At 38.3% G+C, this 23,282-nt stretch overlaps 1 protein-coding gene across 1 annotated transcript in view; it reads right to left on the bottom strand.

Annotated features, from left to right (window-relative positions):
* Window positions 1-4,063: 4,063 nt before the first annotated feature.
* ARSB (arylsulfatase B) overlaps window positions 4,064-23,282 on the bottom strand; it is a 67,921-nt gene continuing 48,702 nt past the window's right edge. The window contains exons 7-8 of the mRNA XM_069001849.1: window positions 7,459-7,587; window positions 4,064-6,918 (exon numbers count right to left, since the gene is read on the bottom strand). Of these exons, the coding sequence (XP_068857950.1) occupies window positions 6,653-6,918; window positions 7,459-7,587 (395 nt within the window). The 3' untranslated portion in view covers window positions 4,064-6,652. The remainder of the gene's footprint in view (window positions 6,919-7,458; window positions 7,588-23,282) is intronic.

The following is a 23,282-nucleotide window of genomic DNA, read 5'->3' as shown; positions in this document are numbered from 1 at the left end:
AATCTGGCAGCCCAGAACTGTGGCTTTGGTGCAGTACCTTTTTGTGGCTTTTGAAGATTCGTCCAAATAAACACTGCATTCCTTAGATCCAAATCTAGCTATTCTGACTATACTTTTTTTCTAACTATAGTCCTGCAGACAAAATATAACTGCCTTTATTGCTATTGAGTTTAGCCAGGATTAGGGGATCAACATCCGGTAACTGCTTTGATGATGGCAGCCAGTAGTCACTTTTTTGAAACTTGCCAGCAGATATATCGCCAAACTTTCCAGTATCTCTGCACTCCACCCCACAAAACAACACTCTCAGGAGAGAACACTAACACAACAAGAAGTACTGCATCATCCTCTGCCTCTGCTAACCACAGTATGCAATTATCACAAGGGCCGTCACTGATCCTGTCCATGGTTGGATGGCTGACTCATTCTGACTGCTCTGTGCCAAAATAAGTTTTTACTGTTCCTTGAGCAGTTCTGCTCGATGCAGATGAGCTCATACATGAATTGTAAGGCACTGGAAGAAGATGGGAGAGCATTGGATTCAGAAGCAGCAGCTTGGGACCCCAGGGAATTCTTTACACTGTATATTCAACCAGGATCCTCCCACATAATAAACCAGCTTGAAACAAGATTGAGTCCACTGCCTGCAGCTGACAAAGACAGTAAGCGGAAAGAGTTAAAACATTCAGCTGGAAACCTGCTGGCAAAAAAATTGCTTAACTTCCTCAAACTTAAAATTGGCAGTTTTTTTCCCTCTTCTCTTAGCAAAAGTGCTAGTTCCCCATTACAAATCTCAGAATCGCAGCTTATTTATAGTTAGACAGACATGAAACCTATGGGTCTACATAAGTTGGGGCTCCAAAGGGACTGCCAAGGGCAGGGCTGAGCTGGAGAAATGGCCCTCTGACCCCTCCATCATGCCAGAGCTAAGGTCAATGTTATGAGAGAGACACAGCCTCGGGGTCCAGCTGGAGTGGGGCCTGTGGTGGGCTGCCAAAGGAGCAGGTAGGTAGGAAAACAAATTCTCCCTTAACACATCTTGGAAATGGTTTGCTGTTCCTACATTCAGAACAGCCCTAACCTACGCCTAGATTCTGGATCCCCTGGTAATGCTTGACATCATATGTTTTTTATTTGTCAAGTAATCTTTCATTTTGATTTTGACTTAGGTGTTTTGTGATTCAGTTGCTTCTGTCATTTGGGTGTCCCTGGCCCTAGGATGACAAACATGGCTACACATACGGACTGCATGTCCTAGTGTGCCAAACTCCATCACACATGGATAGGAGCCCTATCAGTGGCTCTGTCACCATTTCCTCCTCCATCAGGACCCTTCGGTAAGTCTGCAACAGGGTGCCATAGGTTTAACAGGATTCCCTGTAACTTCATGCTCATTTACTGTTTGTTAAAGAAAGCATGCAACACATTTGGGAATATTGCTAGTAGTCTTACTACCATTAAACCCCTTTGTCAGAAAGCAAGGTGAGAGGCAAATTCACAGAGGCCAACAGGGACTGATAGTGGAGCTTCAAATCCACACAGACCACAAGTGTTTAAACTCTGGGTTCTTCTGTTCAGATATTCCAAAGAGGATAAAACTCAGATGTTTATCCAAGACCCATTTATCAACCTTAGGAAAGCTGGACAAATTATTTTCAGGCTGAATATAGGGCCTTTGACTCAAGAAAAGATTCAGATCTTCTGTTTTGCTTATAAAATCATCCCTTTCTTGACTGTGTACATCTTTTTTTACAAGTAAGCAATGCAAAACGAGTAGCCAGTGTCAGCATTCCTCCTAAACTTGGTTACTTTTCTGAAGCTTAAATAATTTCTAACGCATAAAGATTAGGACTTTTGAATTCAAAATGCTCAGATGTTTGCTAGATTAAGAATGAATCTTAAATTGGAAAGGGATGAAATGAAGTTTAGAGTTCAAAATACTTGCATTTTTGAATGTTACTCAAGTAACCACAAAACATACAAAGAATTCTCTATTTCCCAATTCGAAGCAACTGAACAGCTTACAACTCTTTGCAGATGCCAATTTAAACGCGTCAGCCAGATGTTTTTTCCCTAACCCAGTTCAATTAAAATGGTTTATGAAGGACCACCCATGGAAAATAATTAGAAAATAAAAAATAAAATAAATTATTTTGTCTACTGTAGCTGAGAAAATAATGAATCTTTGGATTTTAAAATACAACAAGAGGTAACAGAGGGTGAATTAAACACCCGTGTGAGACAATGATACCTCACAGTCTCTTCCTAGTAAATGAATTACATAAATTAGAATATCAGCAAGACATTAAAATGCAGACTGCAGGACACAGAGAAAAGAGAAGACATAAAAGCCCTGCTTACCTCTGAAATTAAAATTACACGTTTTAAAATATTTTCTAACTTTAGGCAAGGAGCTGACACTGATGGGAGTCAATGTCATTAATTACTTGAGCTTTTACAACTTAGGTGATGTTTTTCTCTTTTCCATTAAATTAGGTATCAGCATAAAAAAGCCAGTTAAAAATATCATTAACAGAAGTTTCCACTTCTGTAGGTAAGGCAACATCTTTCCTCACGTAATATGAGTGCTGAAAGCTGAAGGACACACAGGAATGTATGGCAGAAATTTCCCCCACCTCCAAGTCCAGTCCCTTGTTATTGTGCCAACCACAATCTTGTAAGGCCTACTCTAAACTACAATGTTACATGGGATACTGACTGAGAACAGTTAGCCTTCTAATCTTACACGTCTGTATGTGTACACAGGGCACTAAATAAACGTGCACTACCAAAAAAGAGAGTAACATAAATTCCTTGGATCTTCTTGCCTTACATACTGGGGAATGGCTGTCATCATCTCCATTTGCATTTGATTGCACAAATAAACTAAACACATTCTGAATTAATGAGAACTGATGGAACTTCGGTTCTTTGGATGATGTGTCTCCAAAAGACATTTGAAGGACAGTATGCATCATTATGACACATACAAAAATAGTAAATCTAAAGGTCACGAAAGGTAATTTAACACCCTACTCTTTCAGAATCCCCTACTCCAGACCATGTTACTAACTGCATGCTACAATTAGAATATGGAATTTACAGTTGCACTAAACAGATAAATTAATAACTAACATAAATCATTGTATCCGTGTAAAATAAACTGACTGCAACAGTTAGAAAAGGGAACTGCAGTAAAGGTTTTTCTGGAGCTACTGAAGGAAAATGCAAGCTTCATCAATGTGATGCAATAGCTTATAAAAAGGTTTTGTTGTTTACACTTTCTCTCCCTTGATGTGATCAGCAAATAACAGCCTGAGCCTCAGTTATCAGAAAGAATCTTCAAAATCTCAAAGGTGAAATGCTGCTGTGCTCTGAAGCCAAGATTGTCATAGTCCGATTGGATCTCTCTAATTTACAGGTCAACACAGTCTGTAAATTATTTTATGAGCTCATTAGGAAAGGAAACACGCACATCCAACAAAGGCTCAACCCCTTTCATACAAATAAGACTAACATGGGAATTCACTAATTCACTCCTTAATTCATGAGGTTTTTAACTCACAAGTTGTCTAAGCCATAACTTAAAAGTTATAAGCAAAATACTCCCAGAGCTGCTGATGAAAGTGCTCATCCTTTCTCCTCTGTCACAGTACAGGCCTCCCATGTATCCCACAGGAAGCACAAAAACCTCAGCAGACTGGCTAATGTTAGATATGCTTCAGAGATGTTTGGGGCAGGCTGTCGTACTTACACCTTCCAGCTTGAAAGTTTGGTCTACATGATTTCCGTAAATTAGTGGATTCTGAAGGAACTGACAATCAGTAGGAAGGACTACGGCTGCAGCAGACAAGTAGCGGCTTCATAATAACCTGCGCCCTTCCTGTGGGCTGCCTGTGTGTTGCTCCCACTCGGATCTCACGGCGCTGGTCCCAACACACAGCACATCATTTGTACGAGCTGTGTGTTAGCAGGAACTGAGTGAAGAGCCACACAACAGAAAGAAAAGCTTAAATGTGTTTTATGGAATGGAAGGAGACATGATCAGGTACCAGTTTGGACACTACTTCTACAGAACATATAATGTTGCTAATTTAATATTTTAAATGTATTAGTTCACATGAAAGTTGCTAACCATAGTAGGAGCTTCTGTCACAGCAGATGTATTTTACCAATGAAAATACAAATTACCTGGAGGCAGGTAACAATCAGATGATTCTCCCATGTGGAAATGCATGATCGCATGAATACCAACAGCTGAGAAAGTATTGTAAGGCTGGGCACTATGCCCCAGGGCCCCAATGGAAAGGTTGTGCAACCTAATTGAAGAGAAAACTAGTCTTTGAGGCTCTGAGTGATTATTTAGAAGGTGAGGAACAATCTGAAGAGCTTGTCTGGTCATATCCAGCTGCATGGATTAGCTTTCAGCCACTGATGGATGAATGGAGAAGGAAATCGAAATAGGAGGAATATACCCAATTAAACTGCACAGAATATATACTGTCTATTATACAAGAATTACTTTCTCTGAAACCACTTTTCTTCTTTCCTTGGCTCCAAGGCTGAAGATAGTGAATGAAACAGAATAGAAAAAAATACTGACATAAAGGAGCAGAAGTGACAAAGGAGTGAGAGAAACATGTAGCTCTTTGAGAGAAAGATAAAAAGATGAACAGGCTTCTGGAGACCTTTAGCTTCACTTCTACTTGTAGAAAAAGCACCAAAGGTAGAAAAGACAAGCATTTAAGAGTAGATATATGACAGTGTAGTGGAGAATCAGCTGTATCAGAAAGCATAAGCATTTTCAGTTTTCTTGTTTCATCTTTTTTTCAGGCTTCATCTATTTAAAAAAAAAATGCACAGATTTTGTCAAGCCTTTCTTTTCATTTATCTGTTTGCTAACAATTAGCACAAGACTCCCAAGAGAAAACTGGGAAGTTGTACAAAATTTTAGTGCAATTTATATGAGTTGGTCCCAGAGCCAGGGAAAAGGCAATTAGATTCCTGCTTTCTGGAGATGATGACAGATTGAGCTCTGCATCTTGAGAACGTAGCCAAGGACACTGTGAAGCAGTACCAGAACTCAGGGCTTGAGACACTAATAGAGAGCTGGCAGGTTATCTTGCATCAATTTGATGAGTAACTGAGAAATGTTGTTTGGCTTGGTTTCATCATGGCTCAGAGCCTACTTCAGGATGAAAACAGACTCCACTATGGTAATAAAGAAACAAAATAGGAGAAGAAAGGGTGCTTACCAGGCAGGTAATAAAAGTAAGGTTTTGTTCATCACAGAATCATTGAGTAATTCCTGCAGAAAGGGGCCTTTGGAGGTCACTGGTCTCACCACCTCTACCAAATCAAGCAAACTTCAAATTTGATCCCACTTCAAAAATAGAATTGTTCAGAATCTTGTCCAACCAAAGACTGAACATCTCCAAGATTAGCGTTGCCAGAGTCTCACATTTCCCATATTTAACTAAACTCATGGTGTGATTTTTTTTCCCTTTCTTTATATTGCATTGGAACTCCACATGTCCCCTGTGTGCTTTTCATCTTTGTTTATCTCTGAGAAGAGTCTGGCTTCCTCTTCTCTATACTCTCACATTAGGTAGCTGAAGATAGCAACTCCCCTTTTCCTCACCACCATAAACTAACCAGTTTCTTTATTCTCCCCAAGATCATATTCATAGCTCTCCACTGGACTAACTCCAACTGGTGAATACTTTTCCTGTATAGGGAAGTCCAAAATGCTCTAGTGCTGATAGAGGGGAATTAAGACTTCCCCTAAGAGCTGGCTGCATTCTTGCTTATACGGAACAACATGTGGTCGGTCTTCTTCACGTAGAGAGAAAATGGCAACTCTTGTCCTAACTATTGTCCAGAAGAATGCCTAGATTTTTTTCCCCACAAAAATGCTTTCCATCTGGTCATGGGCCAGCATGTACTCTTGAATGCAGCTATTCTACCCCAAGTGGAAGACTCTGCAATTGTTGAACTTCATGAAATCTTTATTCACCCATATCTTTGGCCTGTCAAGATCCCTCTACCTGACAGCCCTGCACTCCAGTTGACCATCACTCTCTACTCCAGTTTGATACATTAAGAGTGAAAAAGAAATAGAGATTTTTGTTTTTGTGAGGTTTTCTTTTTTTACTCATCCCTTTTCTGGAGGGAAGTACATGTTAAAGGCAAAAATTATTATGCCAATACAGACATGCAATAGCTTTCAATAGAATTTGTCTTCTGGAGAAACATGAAATCAGAACGCAGTATATTCGGCAAGACTGATTAATTTTGGATGTTCCGGCTGCCATGATTCCTTTCAAGGAATTCAGTTCCTTTCAATTTCCTTCAAGGAAAGAGCCAATGTTTATCTTTTGAACTAAAAGTATATTCCAGACAAAGAATATTAAAAAATATATATACTTTTACTAACATTTCACATACAATTTTTCAGAACAGGAGAGTGGGAAAAGACTGAAATAAGATTCCCAATATATCAAGAATAAGAAATACTGAATTATTCAAAGAATAAGCTCACAATTAGCAATAGTTCAATATAAAGAAAGTACAAAATATGTGACTAGGACTCTCAGTCTATAAACCAGACTCTGCTACAGAGGTTTGTTTGCAGGATGCAAAGCTGTGTGCACTATGCCCAAGGACCCCAAGCCCCAGTTGCTGCTGGATCACAGTCAGGATCCTCATCAGGGTAGAACACAGGCACTGAACGTTTGTAATAAAACTGAAGCCGAGCAAGTAGTTTTTCCACCACATGAGGATACTTTTCAGACACATCATTTTTCTCTTCAGGATCATGAATAATATCAAACAGCCAAAGTCTCTTTGTTGATGGATCAGATGATTGAATCTGTGACTCATTGAACAAAGACGGTGGAGGGAACCAATGACTGCAGCCTATGGAAACAGGAACAGACCAAGGGTCAGTTCTGAGACACAGAGCAGCAATGTGGAGACACAGAGTTTTGCTGTAACTGATGAATTCACTAGTCTCTTGACAAGCCCCTGGGCAGCGACTGTTGCTGCATACCTAACTCTAGCCCTGCACCAGTCTCTCTAGTCCACGGTTACCTAAATAGGAGTCTTATTTATGCAAAAAAAGCTGCACCACTGGGATTCAAAATTCCATGTAACTTTATTTCATATCAAATAATTTAATGCACCTTCTTCTCGAATTCTATGATCCTTATGGGTCCCTTCCAACTTGAGATATTCTATGACAGCTTTTTCACTACAGTTAAAGTAATTTGTAGACAAAATATTTGAAAAATGAAATAGTTTGGGTTTTATAAGTGCTCATTCTAGATCTTTGCATGTGGTCAAAACCCTAAGAAGTTAGCAGAATTACTAAAAGAAATTAAAATACATGAAACAAAATTAAACTTTGTGGTGGATAGGAGATAGGATACACTGTACAAAAAGGAGTTATTTTGTTACCTGGATATCCGGTTAGTAACTTCCATTTGCCATGTCGTATTGCTGCATGTATGGATATATTGAAAAGTGTATCATCCCATGGAGAAGAATTGCTCTGTGGTAAAGATGTCCTCTTGTCAATGCCAAGACCTTAATCAAACAGTAAATGAAGTTAGGCATATTGCATATTCATGGAGCAATTTTTAGAACTCTGCTGGAAAACAAATCATCCATTTGTTTTTCTGCACTGGATAAACAATTTGTTGTATATATGTGCAAAGATCTGTGCTATGATTCAACGGATGTATTTAACTCTGAGCTTGAACTGCATTTTAAGAACTTACCAGTGGAAACTGTCACAGCTGAGTCCAGGTAATTGGACTCATTCTGCACACAGATATTATATGTGTATCTCATACACCTGTATTAAGAATGCTCAAGATTGGAATTGCTAACTTTGGTCACACAAGTGCCTGTATCTTTTTCCAGGTAGGAATACAGGATCGAAAGATCTCCTGAGCCAATGCTACTACTGTTAATTCTCTTAGGTCACTACAGAGAATGAGTACCAGGTTCTGACCTGTATCAACATCAGAGAGCTGTCTCTCTGGGCTGAGCTGGCTGTGTTCATGAAGGTACACATCTGGTCAGCAAGCTTCTTCTGTGGCGTATCTTCATACTGTCTTTGGAGGAGCTGTGTATGATGTGGCCCCATATTCAGATACTACAGAAAATGGAAATGTCAACTCTGTGCACATTCCCTCTCAAAAGGAAACCCAAAGCTCCTTCTAGGAGGGAGCTCAGGAAAAAAAATCAAAATGCATTGACCAGGGATGATTAGGAGACCAGTTTGTTATTGAAACCAACAGGGAGGAAGTGAGTCAGATGGACACCCCAGGAGCATCCAAACCAACTTCCAGATGAGCTTTCATAAATAAAGTAGGAGTTCAAGACCTAAAACCTAGAAGTTTTATATTAACTGTATCAGCTGACAACAGTTTACCAATGACTACCAGAAAGCAACTTCAATCAGACTAGAAGACGCATTAAAAGATGGAGAGAAACCAATGTTAATTTTCTAGCTTCTTTCAAGAGATGGTTTTCAATCACTTTAGGGACTCTGAAGGACTCAGCTGACAGATTTTCAGATGAGAATTCATGAGATGTACAATGATCACGTAAGAGCCAGTAGGAAGCAGAACTAGATATTTCTAAAAGAGTAAATGCGGCACAACACAGTGAGGCAAATACACATCTAATGGAAAGAACAGAAAGTTGGGAAAGGAAATGCTGGGACACAATTTCTCTATTTTTTATGAAGGAGTTGCAAAGCTTCTATTTTCTTACTGGACTTTACACTTTGAGTTGATTTTCTTTAATAAACAGGTCTGTGCATACCCAAGTTCCCTATCTACATCAGACTTGTGTAATGTTACCAGACTAGTAAGGATATAAAAGGGGCTACTCATTTGGAGTATGCATACACAAACTGGGGAGGACTCAGCTCATCTTAGATCAAGAAGCACTGAAGCTGACCTAAAAAAGAAAATAAACCTCAAACCCCTACAAAAACAAGGGAAACCTTGTAAGTAATCCAAGCAGAATCTCTTCTGGAAGAGAAATCCTCATACAGCCATGTGATATCCGTAGAAAATATGAAATAGTTTAAAGATTAATACTACTTACTTTACAACATCACTGTGTTATGTGTTATTCTGTCATATGTTTTGCTACTCCTCCTTAACTACTCCTCTTTGCCATCTACTTTCTTAAGCACAATGAAAGACATTCGGCAGGTCAAAAAAAGAATCATGCTTTCTAAACCTTATGTCTCAAAACTACAATATCAAGGCTTGGTCTAAATATAAAATTATGTGAGCCTGCATTTCTGATTTTAAAGTTTAGCATGAAGAATATACTTCCGATTGCTGAGCTACATAGGGTATGTGAAGCCATAACATTACACAAGATAAACTATTTTAAATACTTCAAATAAATGGTATGAAAGATTGTATTTTTAGATATACTTTGCAAAATATCCTTAGAATGCCATGTATGAGACTTAAAATAAGATTCAAGAAGATAGAACAATTTTTAAAAACTCTGATTTGGTCCAGGTAACAAAACTAGACTACTAAATGAAAAAATGCTTTTACCAGAGCATAAAGTTGAAGTTGTTTGGTGAAATATTATCTTTCAGCATGATTTTTTGAAGTGAAATTGATAAATTGCCTCATGTTGAGCTGTTATGAACAGAATTCTGTCAGTCATGTTAATTCACCCATTGCAAGCATTTGTTTTGTGCCAAGGAAATGTACTGTCTATTATTCAGAGAAGTGCATTGCTTTCCAGACAGTACAGATCAACTTTCATCAGATGTATTGGTCATGGAAAACAGATGATGCTTGTTGGAATGCTCTCTACAAGGATACTGACAGTACTGTTGGTTTATTACATTACATAAGCACCAGATACAGAACTCAGATAAATAAAAATTTTGCTTGATATGAATTCTTTTCTTCCCATCCTATGACTTGCAGCTTAAGCTCAGATATTCCTCCCCCTGCATTTACCCATTTTCCTCCTTCTCTTCAGCCCAGCTGGTAAGTTTCTACCTCTGCCTTCAGCTTTTGCTGCTGCAGGTGAAATGCAAAATTCCTGGGCTCTCTTCTCCCTTGCAATATAAATTTTACAGAGATCCCTTTTCTGATTTCACAGACTGAAGAAGTCATATTGGTTTTGTTTCCTTTTCAAGACAAAATGTTCACTTCCACAGCATCTAAGCAGTTTTTTTTTTCTGCATTTGTTCTATATTATGGGGGAGTTTTTTATTTCTTCTTTTTCTATTATGGTTGACAGTAAGAACTGCCCTGTGGACTAATGCAGCAATCAAAGGACAGATGCCTTTTATTAAGTTCTGTAATCAAGCCTGCCTTCATAGGTCTGCATACTCTCCTTACAGACTTACATACAAAAAATGTGATGCTTTTGCTTGTGTAGAGGCTAAACATTTTACTTTTTTTGCCGTTGGATCAGTGTATCAGCGGCTAATGAAATAAGGCTTTATTTTCACCTTGAAAGAAAATCCCATAGCCTTTGTCATGAACTTTATTATTGTCAAACAGAAGCCACTGTTTCCTGAACCCCAACTTTGGAGCCTCACCAGTTTCTATATTTCTTTTTTAAGTAGTCTCTTGGAAAATGATAAAACTTGTATTAGTTAAGAAAGCAGTGACCTTTTATTCAGATACTTATTTTCAAAAATTTAATGTTAAAATGAATTTGTTGAAAGATTTTAGAGTTTTGGTTAGAGTTCTAGGTCACCAAACAGTATTCAAATAGCTTTTGTATCTCTATAGAAAAAGCTAGGTCCCTCAGAAGACGTTGCCCTTGATAAGTGACTTTGGAGTTTATAGCATAGTTCAAGAAATCCTGTGACAGCCTGAAAAATGGTTTCAGGATCAGATTTTTAAAGGAACTGAGGTGACCAACTCTCGCTACCCACAAAAGTAGTTTATTATTTACATAATTAGAAGTCTGGCCCTTTGCCCCTTATGGAAACCTCAGCTTAGTTCTTTTACTTCTACTATCATACACTGCTTCTATACACATCCATATTTCAAACTAGGATGAAAAGTCCTGTGTAATTTTCAATAGCTGATTTGCACCTTCAAGAAACCTGATTTTTCCGAAGGCCAATGTCATTAACATAGCAGGATGTTGGAAAATTGACTACTGGATAAGTACATAAGTACATATCCTGGCTGTTGACCAGAGAATATCCTGGACTTTTCAGGAAGAGTGAACAATCTTTCAGTGCACTAAGTCTTGCTAGTGCACAAATTTAAGTACAACAAAAGGGAAAGTAATGAACGTGGCGGGGAAAAGCCAACACTCCACATACACAAAAGAATGTGCTCTGAACTAGCTATTGCTATTTAGGGAAGTGTTTGTGAAGTTGTAATGAACAGGTAATGCCCAGAGGCTGTTCAGCAAAGCAATCCCAATATTAAAATTGGCAATGAACAGGACACTATGCCACCACCAAGGTCCTTCTTGTGCCTTACATAGTGTACTATGCAGTTTTGGTTCCCATGTTACAAAACAGACACAGAAAAGCCATGCAAGATACAAAGACCTGAGGCAAGGAAGATTAAAGCTATGAACAACTTCCATGTGAAGAATGACTAAGTAAACAGGACTCTATCCTCAAAAACGGGCAGCTGATGAGAGAAAGGACAGAGGTCGAAGAAACTGTGTGGCCACAGGAAACTGAGTAATGAACAACAAGTCTTTTCTAATAAGGGCATTGAATAAATTAAGATGTTATGTACTGAAAATAAATGATAGTATATACTTCCTTATTACAAACCAAACTCAAGTGTGGAATTCCTTTACATGGAATGCTGTGGGTGCCAAAATTTTATGCAAGTTGAGTAATAAAAGGATTCAAAAAATGGAAAAAAAATCCATCAAGAATTCTTATTTCCAAAATCACAACCTAAAGATTAGGAGCAGGCTGTGGGGGTAACAGAAGAGAAGTGTATTTATGTGTTTGCCCTTGTATACTCTGTCCTACAAAACTGCTACTCTCAGAACAATGAACTGGACAGATTTTTGGTGTGGTCTTACACAAGATGTGTTACCAAATTACTTTCCGTTCAGGAGAGGCAAATAAAAAATTTACAAAAGGAAGTGCTATATCGAAGTAGATTACTTTCATTATAGTAATCCCTGTATGTACTGAACTGAAAGGGTCAAAACTTCCACAAAAACTAAGTCTAGAATCATAGCACCATAGCATATCTATGTGGATCATAGACTCCAACTCTCTGCTCCTCACAGGATTACCCAAAACTAAACCATATGAGCGAGAGGGTTGTCCAGATGCTCCTTGAGCTCTGGCAGGCTTGTAGCTGTGACACTCCCTGGGGAGCCTGTTTCAGTGAAGAACCTTTTTGTAATGCCCAATGTGAACTTCTCCTGATGCAGCTTCATTCCATCTCCTCACACCCGGTCAGCAGTCACAGAAAGAGGGGATCAGCCCCTCTGCTTTCCCCCTCGAGGAAGTTGTAGGCTGCCCTGAGGTCACCCCTCAGCTTTCTCCAAGCTGAGCAAACCAAGTGACCTCGGCCACTCATCCCAAGCCTTGCACTTAAATTCTTCCACCACCTTGGGTGCCCTCCTCTCTATGTATATATGATTCAGATTCAGGTTGAACTATGATTTCACAAATCCATGTACACCATGACTCATTTCTAGCATACCCTCTGGTATACTTTGAGTGCTGTTATTTAAAGGAAGGGTAGAATAAAGCAATGGTAACATTAATTTGTATTAGCAATGACTTCCAACGCACAGATCAGTTTGTGCAGACAGGTCAGTTATTTCCTTAGGGCTGTTTTTTCACTTACAAATCAAGAGGAAAGTAAATGAAATAACGAATTCACCTTGAAATCAGAATCTGACACCCACATTATTTCCTGCTTCAGTCATACAATTTTGAACTTTAAAAAAAACCTTACAATTTACAGAAATGTTACAAGATGACAGGTTTTGCCATACTGAAGTGTGTTCCGAGAAGTAGTTAATAACAGAAGATTCAACATAAAACAGAAAAGATAAACCAAAACTGCTTCCTTTGCCCAGCAGTCTGTTCTTTCGCTTCACTTCCTAAGCATAGGGGAGATCATAAAAAATGCTGCAATGTGCTTAGCCCTGTTTTATTCCTCCTCGCCTTTCAGAAAAGCTCTCTGACCTCATTCAGTATCCCATGTGTACTCCTGATTTAAAACATCGTTTATGTTAGGTGGGTAGCTCTTCCAGAGGAAGAACGGTCTTCCTACATGTTTTTGCATACACCTACAGCAGCCTTCTGCTTAACTCATTAGTTCATCAATCCAACTGGGCAACGATTTCCAGAGGTGGAAAACAGGAAGTAAAATTTTTTCATATTTCTACCCTGCTGATCAATGTATGCTTAAGAATCAATCATCTGCTCCTTGGCTTATACAATCCTAGTTACCTACCAAAAACTTACCAAAAATTAAAAAATACTAATTTGTCTGACCACCAGGAAAACCATAAAAATATCTGAAAATCCAATTATTTTCTGTACAACTCAAAACCTTTTAAATCCTTCTACTACTGCTGCAAACCAAAACAACTTCACGATTCTTTGATGCCTGCAATGCTACATGGTAATAGAAGAAAAAAAGGGTTGATCCAGTTTTACTACATTTTACAGATTTAGATGTCTATCAAAAGCTCTCTACTCATCTTCCTGCATGGAGACAATAAATCCACTTTGTTTATCTGTCTGTCTTATGATGTTTCCAACAGTTTCACTGATAACTCTACAATATTTAATATTCAGTCAAGAGCAAATACTAGGAAAAAAAGTTCTCCTAATGCAAACAAAATCAAAAATAGTGCAGACAACAGCAAAAAGTCCCTGCAACACTTGGTACGAAGGCTGGAAAATTCAGACCTGTAAGCTTCTTTGCAAATATTTCCTATGATTCACTTCAACCCTTTGCTTTTTACTTTGCAAAGCAAATAGTTCAAGTACCATGTAACTGTTACTTGTAAAAAAAGGTTAAGGATAGTCCACACCCACATTGTGCAAATTCACAAGTTAAAGAAAATAAAGGGTACAATCTGAACCTGCCTTTTAAAAAAAGGCTTGCTCTTTAAATTAATCTAAAAGACAAATTTGTGGAAACATTTTATTAAATAATTAAGTTTCGTAAGAGTATACTCATTTAAACTTTGCTATCTAATTTTTAACTGTAAGAAGGAAGATAAACTAAATGAAGTGTAAATGTTCAGCTGGGATTTAAAAGAAGGACTATACATATTCCATATCATTATTCGTTGTATTTTGAAAATTTAATAAACATAGATCAATTACTCTTCTCATTCCTCTAGCTTTTCTTCTTTCATTCACTGAGACTAACTCAAGCAATTGGTAGAAACTTCAAGTGTGGCAACAAAAATAGACAGTACATCTAAAAATAAAATATTCTGCTTTCAGTGTATGATTAAGATGATGAAAATGACCCATGTTGAGAACAAGTTTTCTTGGCTGGTGAGAGATCAAAGAGTACACAGTTCTCTCTAACATGCCATTTAGCAAGGTCCTGACCACAAAACTTAAAGCATCCAAAACGATGTTGCTTGAAGCATGCTGTATTTCTATACACTGTGGTCTACAATACAAGCATGTGGGGAGGCAGTATTGGGTACTGAGGAATAGTTTTGGAGAAAGACAAAGGAACGTTAATTTATTATTTATTTGGGAGACAGAGCCTGACCAAAAAGTAATCTGAACAGCTAAGTGAGTATCACAGTGGCCATGCCTACAATTTTCCAATATCCTATCCAGTAATAAAAACATTCTTTTGAAAGCAGCTGCATATAATCAGTGTCATTTAAGGAAAACAGAAGCAAATGAAGTTTCTACCATTCTTCATCTGCAAAACAAGGATGTTAGACGTTATCTACCTTTTCAGAATATTTCCCAAAGGAAAAAAAATGAAAAATATCACATTCTCTATAGTTAAACTTCTATTTCCGATAATATAACGTAGCAGCCGTATGACAGGGTAAATATAATCACAAAAAGCTCCAAGCTTAATTGCAACCTGCTTGACAGAAAAGACTGAAAAGTATGTATTAAGAAAAGCCACAAAACCCAGGATGAATTAAGATGTTAGATACCTCACACTCTTTGCAGTCCAAATTAGAAGTGCATCTGAAACAAAGAGTAAACAGGTGCTACTGCTTTGCAGGTGTAAAGCACATTCAGCCCAAGTAGGAATATCACCAGCATTTCTTGTGACACAAGTGTGTGGAACATATTACAAAGGATATCTCAATAGCTTGAAGCCTTGCAGTTTGTAATGTATACTGCACAAAGAGATTCCCTAGATATTTTCTTATTAACCAACATTTTTCTCTGTAGTTCTCAAGACTTGTATTTCAGTATAAATTTTGTCTGGCTATGCAACACTTATTTGGTTACTCCACTCCAGTACTTTAATAACACATAACAGGACCCACATAGAACAAAAGTTTACTTCTCATACCACATGGCCACGTAGGTCAAGAAACTAAGCAATGATAGGAAAAGAGAGAATAATCCTCATGGGGATAGAAAAGCACCTAAAAAAATAGGAAACAAAACCAGTTTTGACTCCTAAAGGAATGTGTGCTGGTAACTCTACTGTTGAACATATTCTAAATGACCTGGAAAAGGAAATGAACAGTGAGGCAACAGAGTCTGTGAATGATGACAAGTTATTTAAAGCTGGCTATGAAGAACGACAGAAGGCCTGTATGAAGCTGGGTAGTAGGCACTAAAATAGTCAGTGATATTTAACATAGATGTAGGTAAACTGAGCATGTGTGAAAAAATAATCTGAAAGTCATATAAACATACAAAATGATGGCCTTTGTGTCACTCATAACCAAGAATGAAACCCTGGAATCATGACAGATTGAGCTGATGCTTTTTCAGAATTACGTCTGCGTTGTACAAAAAGAGAACTGAAGGAAGGAATTATTAGAAAAGGACTTGTTAACAAAGCAAAAAGCCCCATGCCACTGGAAAACTGTAGTTTTGGTCTTCCCATCTCAAAAACAAGACCGAGGAAGTACAGTTGCAAGTTTAGGTGATATGCAATCCCTTGTGAATAAAACTCCTTTGCTAGATGTACATTCTATTTAATTAAATTTGCATTTTCTGTGGAACTCCAGGGACTAGGTTGTTTTCACTCCCTCCCATCCTGTGTGACATTGGCCAAGTGCAATCTATGATCAAAACCTTAAATGACAGGGGACATATCATTTAAACATGCAGGCTAAATACTTTGAGTACTCTGAACTTACTACACACACCTCAGGAAGTATCTTGAGTGAAATCCCATGACCTAGGTAGTTTTTAGTATTTTTCAGTGTGACTACAGCCTCCACCTGACCCAACTAGACATCACCTACAATGTAGAGCAGCACTCCTGCAAACCATGTAGCCACAGTGAGAAAAACTCAAACTGAAACACTGAGTGAGACATAAATTCTTTATTTAAGAAATTAGTCGTCTGCTTTGGCTTGGAATGGCCATCTTCCAACAGGACTAGACTATGTTCTCCGAACAAAATGGAGTGGCTTTTTTCTTTTAATCACACCAGAGATGCTTCATAGAAAATATCCATGTTATTCTATCACTTTGTAAAATCTTTTAATTGCATCTCAGCTATCAGAACAGCTAGGACGCCCCTCTGAGCTGCCACTCCTCTGGCATCCTTAACAGCAGGTTATAAAGGTAATAAAAGAGATTGCATTTTATCAGTAAGCACAACATAAGCACAGTTGTCACTAAGACAGCAATGTAATGAAGTCCTGCTTGTGTACAGAGACTCTTGGGAGGATCAGTGCAAGTGCATGTTTTCAGACTTATCTCTGATAACAGAGGCTGAAGGAACACACACAGAGCTACAGGTGGGAGAAGATGCACCCATCATGTCTGTCAGACACACCCTCAGAGCAAGAGACACAGCTATTACAAGGCTGCACTACACAGCCAGACAGCAAGAAACTACTGAACTGCAGAAACTAGTGCTTGCTGTAAGGCAGCTTTAGGAAATGAAGTGGCACTTACACACATGTTCAAAAAAGGATATTGCACTTAAAATAATTCAATCTTGTGCATACCGGCTGTCAACTCACTGAAGACTCTCACTCTTGGCAGACAGGCTTTCAAAAGGCAGTGTCACCTGGGAATGGTAAATCTCAAGGGGATAAATTAGATGTTCAAATTCTGCTGAGATTATACTCTTAGACGTTGTCTTAGGTTACAATGTAAGATGTAACCAAAAGGTATGTATTCCATTGTGACCTACGTAAACTGTTAAGATAAATGGGGCAGTGTTCTTTATCCTCTCCATAACTTATCCCTGTTAACTCCCTCTGGGGGCTATCTCCCCTAATGAGCTATCAAGGCCTCACTGCATGACTCATAAAATTACATCATCCCATTGTGAGATGCTCTGCCCAGGGGGAGGAACCAAGCATTCCTACCTGGATATAATCTAGGGTTGGGAACAGCACAAGCAGCTGTTACTTACTGGGTTCCCAGAGGACATAACCACCACTGGACCGTCAGAGGAAGACCAAACCTTTCTATAGGACCACAGCTTCAACAGAACCTTGTCTATCACTTCAAAGAGGACTGCAGCTGTGGAAGGTATCTTTTCAGCTTTTTACCGGCTAAGCTAGTGGTTTAATGCCTCAGAAAGCCTCGAGCAGCCCAGAGAGGTAGCATGGGCAATCCCGCACTTTAGTAGCTCTAAAATCGGTACCTGTATCAGCTGCAAAGCAAATACCACCAGCAGAAGCAAAGAGGGAGAAATACAGCTCCCTGCCCGCTCAATTTCCTGCAGTTAGAAGCTTTCAAATGAGAGAGACAACAAGAGATGTTCACAGGAAGGTAGCTGAGCCAAGAGAGGGTGGGGCCTCCCTCGAAGGTCTCTTTTATTGGGAGGAGGGGAAAGGGGCGGACTGGGGGCAGACCCGGGGTGAGCGGCCAATGAGACACTGCTGAGGAGTCTGAGTTACATTTGGTTTTGCCCGCGCTTGGAACAAAGGAGCTCGGAGCACATGGGCAGGAGCAAGTGTCTTGGGGAGGGGGAGGGGAAGCTCAGCACAGGCAGCAACATGGAGCCACCATTTAGTTGGACTGCTACCACCACCCTGACCGACAGGGTTGTATCCTGCCTCTGTCAGTTTGAGCCAGTGTTTTCTGCCTTTATTTTAATTTTCCTATTAAATTGTAGTTCTGACTTGGAATCTCCGGCTAGTTTGTTTTCAAACTAGTACAGACATTCAACAAAGTTTCCTTATTTTGTAAAAATGTTTTTTTATTAGAGAGAAGTGAACAACTCCATATGTGTTGCAGAGTAGAATTCTGCTTAATAGTTGAACCAAACCATGGACACTACTTCCACTAGGACTTACAACCAAGTAATGAGTATTATTTTCATAGTAAGACGATGCCTATGCCTCCCTGCCTCTTGTGATCTGATTAGTAGTCTATAAAAACCACAGAGGAGATCCCCAGACAGAAGTCTGGGACTGGTGAACCAAAAACCACTTACATATGAAACCCAAACAGAAAGAGACCATCTTTACCATCTTTACTTTTCATTACCATCTTTAAAATCAACATACTATTTTAATCATCTAATAAATTCCTACTGTATTCACCATCTTGTATGTATTGTCAGAAAAATGGTAACTGAATTATTCTTCTACCGCTTCCATTAAAATAAAAGCTTCTGTTCTAAGTTATTTGATGCTATTATCAAGATTTAAAAATTTTATTTACATGTTGGCCAGTAGAGAGAAAAAAGAAAACCCAAGCAGTTAAAAAAATCACAAGTGATTACTTTCCTAACAACAGACAATGCAAACTCCGTCTAATCATCTTACCCCATTTTTGTGCTACAATAGCAGAAGTATAGGTTAAAAAAAAAATCATAAACTTTCTTAAATATTATGAAGTTCCACATAAAAATTACCCTCATGACAGCAGTATTCAGCCTCTTAGAAATCTCACCACATGCACACACACAAATCCTGCATGATTGGCAGGCTCCTGTGCCTTACTAATGCTCAACTGTGGAACAGTGGGAAGTCTGTTAGGGCTTGAAAAGACTTACCCTTAAACAAATGGGAACCATTCCATTAATTCCAGTGGGCTCTGGTTCAGACTGGTTAAGCATCAGCAGTAACAAACAAGGAATTTACACCCTACCAACTCCTCTTAATCAAATAAATGAAGCTAAATTCCCCTTTATCCATACAGTTCAGTGGACACAATGTGTTTTCTACAAAACCGTCCTATGACAGGCTTCCACATTTGCATTTACAGCAATCACTTCTGGCAAAAACACATAAGCTTTAATCAACTCCTCAAATAAAAGTGATTCTAAAATCAAAACAAAAGCGCCAACACATTATTTACCAATTCTCAGAAGAAAGAGTTTAAGAAAGTAAGAACACACAGTGCCATGAATAATACCAAAAACTGAGCCTTATGGATGAACAGATATAAATGAATTCTACATTTTCCCTGCTCCAAAACCAATGTCCCTATGCTCTGAAGTTCTAGAAAATCTAGAAAGTGTTTACTTAAAACATACTTCCCTCCAGCACTGAAACAGCAAAACTAAGGCAGACTTCAGGTAACAGGTACCCAAATACTTGATCCTTTAAGTGGAGCCACAAAGGGGAACACAAAGTCAAGAAATGAACCATAATTTCACTGCAGTAAAACTCAGGAAGCCACCCAGTAACTTTTCTTTGTGGTCAGCACTGCTTCCCTCAACCACATCTTCTGAACTTTCCTCCAACAGCATTTTTCCAACTGTCCAATAGTTTCCTCCCTGAGGAAATTCTCAGGCCACACCAAAAGCACTAACCAACTGAGTTACTCTGTTTGTTACACACAGTTTTGAACAGTGACATCCCATCTTTCATGAGAGATTTCTCCCCAACTCTGTGCAAGTCTGTACTTTACATTTCACATCACATAATACATACAAATATTTTGAATGACAACATAGAAAAGAAGTAATGGGATATCTGCATGGGTTTGGGTAATTTTGATTTCCACTAACATCAAATTTGTACATAAAATTTTCAATTTATATAAGAAAGTAAGGAAAGTTAGTGGGTACACCATTTGTAATAAATTCTTAATTTTCTACTATCCTGTAAATCTACTTCAATGATATATGTGTTCTTCAGGCATTCAAGATCCAAAATATTCTGTAGGCACAGCGTGTTTTTCATTTGCAAGTGATCTGTGTATAGTTTGACTTGCAGACAGTCTATAAATACACTCAATCCCAGGTCTCTACATTATACCATAAAACCCAGAATGGTAAATAAAAAAAATACAGATTTCCTTTGGTATTTCCCCATTTTTAAGTACCTGGATCTGGGGAAAACAGAAAAGGTTGCAGGAAAGTTTAATGAGGCAACATAAGAACAGAGAAACAGCTTCCAGAATACACCTCTCCTAGTGGAGGCCACTTCAGCAATTGGAAAATGGTACTGTCCACACTGTCCATCTGCACACAGAATAAAAGTAGTATGGATCTACAGACTGTGTCAGAAATGACAATGGATTTTCATTCTGTTTGAATTTCTTTGCTTTACGTTTTTGATTAAGCACCAACATGATGCTTTACTTGAACATGAGATTTTTTTTCCTTCTAAATTTCAGGAAATTGTTGCTGCCTGTTCCAAGCTTCCCCTCCCCCTCCCCGAGACAAGCCAGGATTTGCCTCTGTCATGTGCTCTGAAGCCCTTTGTTCCAAACGAGGGCAAAACCAAATGTAACTCAAACTCTTTAGCAGTGTCTCATTGGCCGGTCACCCCGGGTATGCCCCCAGTCCTCCCCTTTCCCCTTCTCCCAATAAAAGAAAGGACCAAGAGGGGGCCCGGCCTCTTTGGCTTCGCACTCCTTCTGCAAACATCTGTATGTTTCTGTCTCTGTTTGAAAGCTTCTAATTGCAGGAATTGGCAACCACAAGCTGTATTTCTCCCTCTTTGCTTCTGCTGGTGGTATCAGCTTTGCAGCTACTATTGCTGCTTTTAGAGCTACTGAAATGCTGGATTGCCCGTGCTACCTCTCTAGGCTGCCCGAGGCTTTCTAAGGCATTGAACTACGAGCCTAGCCAGTAAAAAGCTGTATTTCCACAGGAAATAATATATTGAACATGATTGAAGTTTTTATTATATAGCCTAGACCACAGTGGTTACAGTATCGAGAGCAGTGAAAGTACTACATGTTTCATTTCCACTGATGAATATTAAATCAAGTCTTATAAGCATCAAAAATCTGGACTATCTCTAATGTAGTAATATAATTTATACAGTCCCTAAAATCTTAAACCACTCAGATGAATCAACTACTCACCTGCAAGATAAGACTGTATTTTCAAAGCAAATTTTATTGAGAAATAAAAGAGCTAAAGGACAAAAGTTACAGTTAATATTTTCTGCAGTTAGGAGATACACTTGGATCTTACATATTTTCTATTTATAAACATAAGGTCTTTTAAAATGCTACATTTGTTTGTTAACATCATGGAAACACATGTCTGTTCTCCATAGATTTACAACTCTCCATTTATAACATTCTCTCCTCTATAACTACAGAAGCAGAAAAAGTCTTCAATACAAGTAGAAAAGGATTCCCCAAGCAAAATTCTCACTTCACCATAAACAGAAAATTTTGCACTGTTTTTCACATTGATGTACTATAAATATGTTGGTGCTATACTGCAAGTTTATTTTTAGCATTTTACACAATGGAAACTTCATGACAAGAATTACCTTTTGCTAGTCTTGATTCTATGCAGCATCCTGTCACTTAGTTTTCATCAAGAAATGCACAGGAAAAAGCAAACTCCAGAAGGAGTTTTAAGAATTTCTCCCTATTGCTTTGGCAAAGAGCATACTGTTTTCCTGGCATGAATACAATTCATATTCCTCCAGCAACTGATTCAGCTCCCCTCCAGCACACAGCTCAGTCAACTGAAGTATAATCAGCTCTGGTTAAAAATGCCAGTCTCACCATGATCAGTTTGATACTTGGCAAATTATCTTGAGGCTTTTATTGATAACTGCTGAACTTCAGCAAATCTCAGTCAATGAACTGCAAAAATGAAACTAGAGTATCTTTCACAAAAATGCAGGAATTGTTTTTAATTTCCTGGTTATAATGGATAATGTTATAAATGCATAGACTATTCTTTCTTGGGATATATTCTTTTGTGGGATATATGATTTGAACAAACTTCATTGTATTGTCTCTGAATTAGCACTTATATGAGTGAAATCTTGGGAAGAGATGGAGAAATGGGAAGAGATGGAGAAACAGGCAGGAAAAAATGTTATGGATATTTATCTTAACATTCACAGTCACCATCATCCACAATAAAGCCAAAATTTAGAGCCTACTGAATGTTTCAGAAAATACATGTATTTTAGAGTCTTCATAAACATAGGGAAAAAGCTATATATCAAAGCCCCAGCAGGTAATTTAGACTGTTTTAAGGAAGGAATATATAAGAGTATCTTGCTTGGGAACAGACTGGTTTTGTGTAGACATTGCTTGTTGTACATTAACAAACCTTTAATCATAACATTATTTAGTGCTTCTTAGACTTTTGTCTTCCTATGAAGCACCAAAGACAAAAAATCTCATAGAAATCAAAGCTTGAAGTTACAAGGTAGCTTTGAATAGCACTGTTTCATTATCATTTTCCCTCTTCACAGTAACAAACAAACTGTCAATGTGAGAGCTGAACAAGTCCTTCACGGCTATTTCTAGGCCTGCTGCAGTGCTGTGGATTCCTGGTTTAGGTGATAGTCTGTACTACAGCAGATAGACAATTCTCCTCACCAGAGAGAAAGTCTTGCACATTTTTTGAAAAGGCTTGAAGTCACACAAGGCACCTTCTTCCATCGACACTTTTACATCTTCACTCGGATAAAGTCAATTCATTTTTGCTTTTCTGCTCATTCTTCTAAAGCCAACATTTTTTCCTTCATGTTTATAGTGAATAAAATACATATTCTACAGTGTTTTCTGGAAGATAGCTCATTAGTCAGTAATAGACAGGAGAAAGTAACTTTTCTATTTCAGTTACAGAAATAGACCTTTTATATTGGCTTATCCCATTTATAAGGTACATTTCTGAAGTTGCACAAGTATGTGTAGCTCTGATGCCTTAATTAATGTGAAAGTTCACAAAAATAAGCCAGAAGAA

Source organism: Aphelocoma coerulescens (assembly GCF_041296385.1).
Source record: "Aphelocoma coerulescens isolate FSJ_1873_10779 chromosome Z unlocalized genomic scaffold, UR_Acoe_1.0 ChrZ, whole genome shotgun sequence".
NCBI classification, from domain to species: Eukaryota; Metazoa; Chordata; class Aves; order Passeriformes; family Corvidae; genus Aphelocoma; species Aphelocoma coerulescens.
Note: the sequence above shows the minus strand (reverse complement) of the source record. Positions and strands in the feature narration are given on the sequence as shown.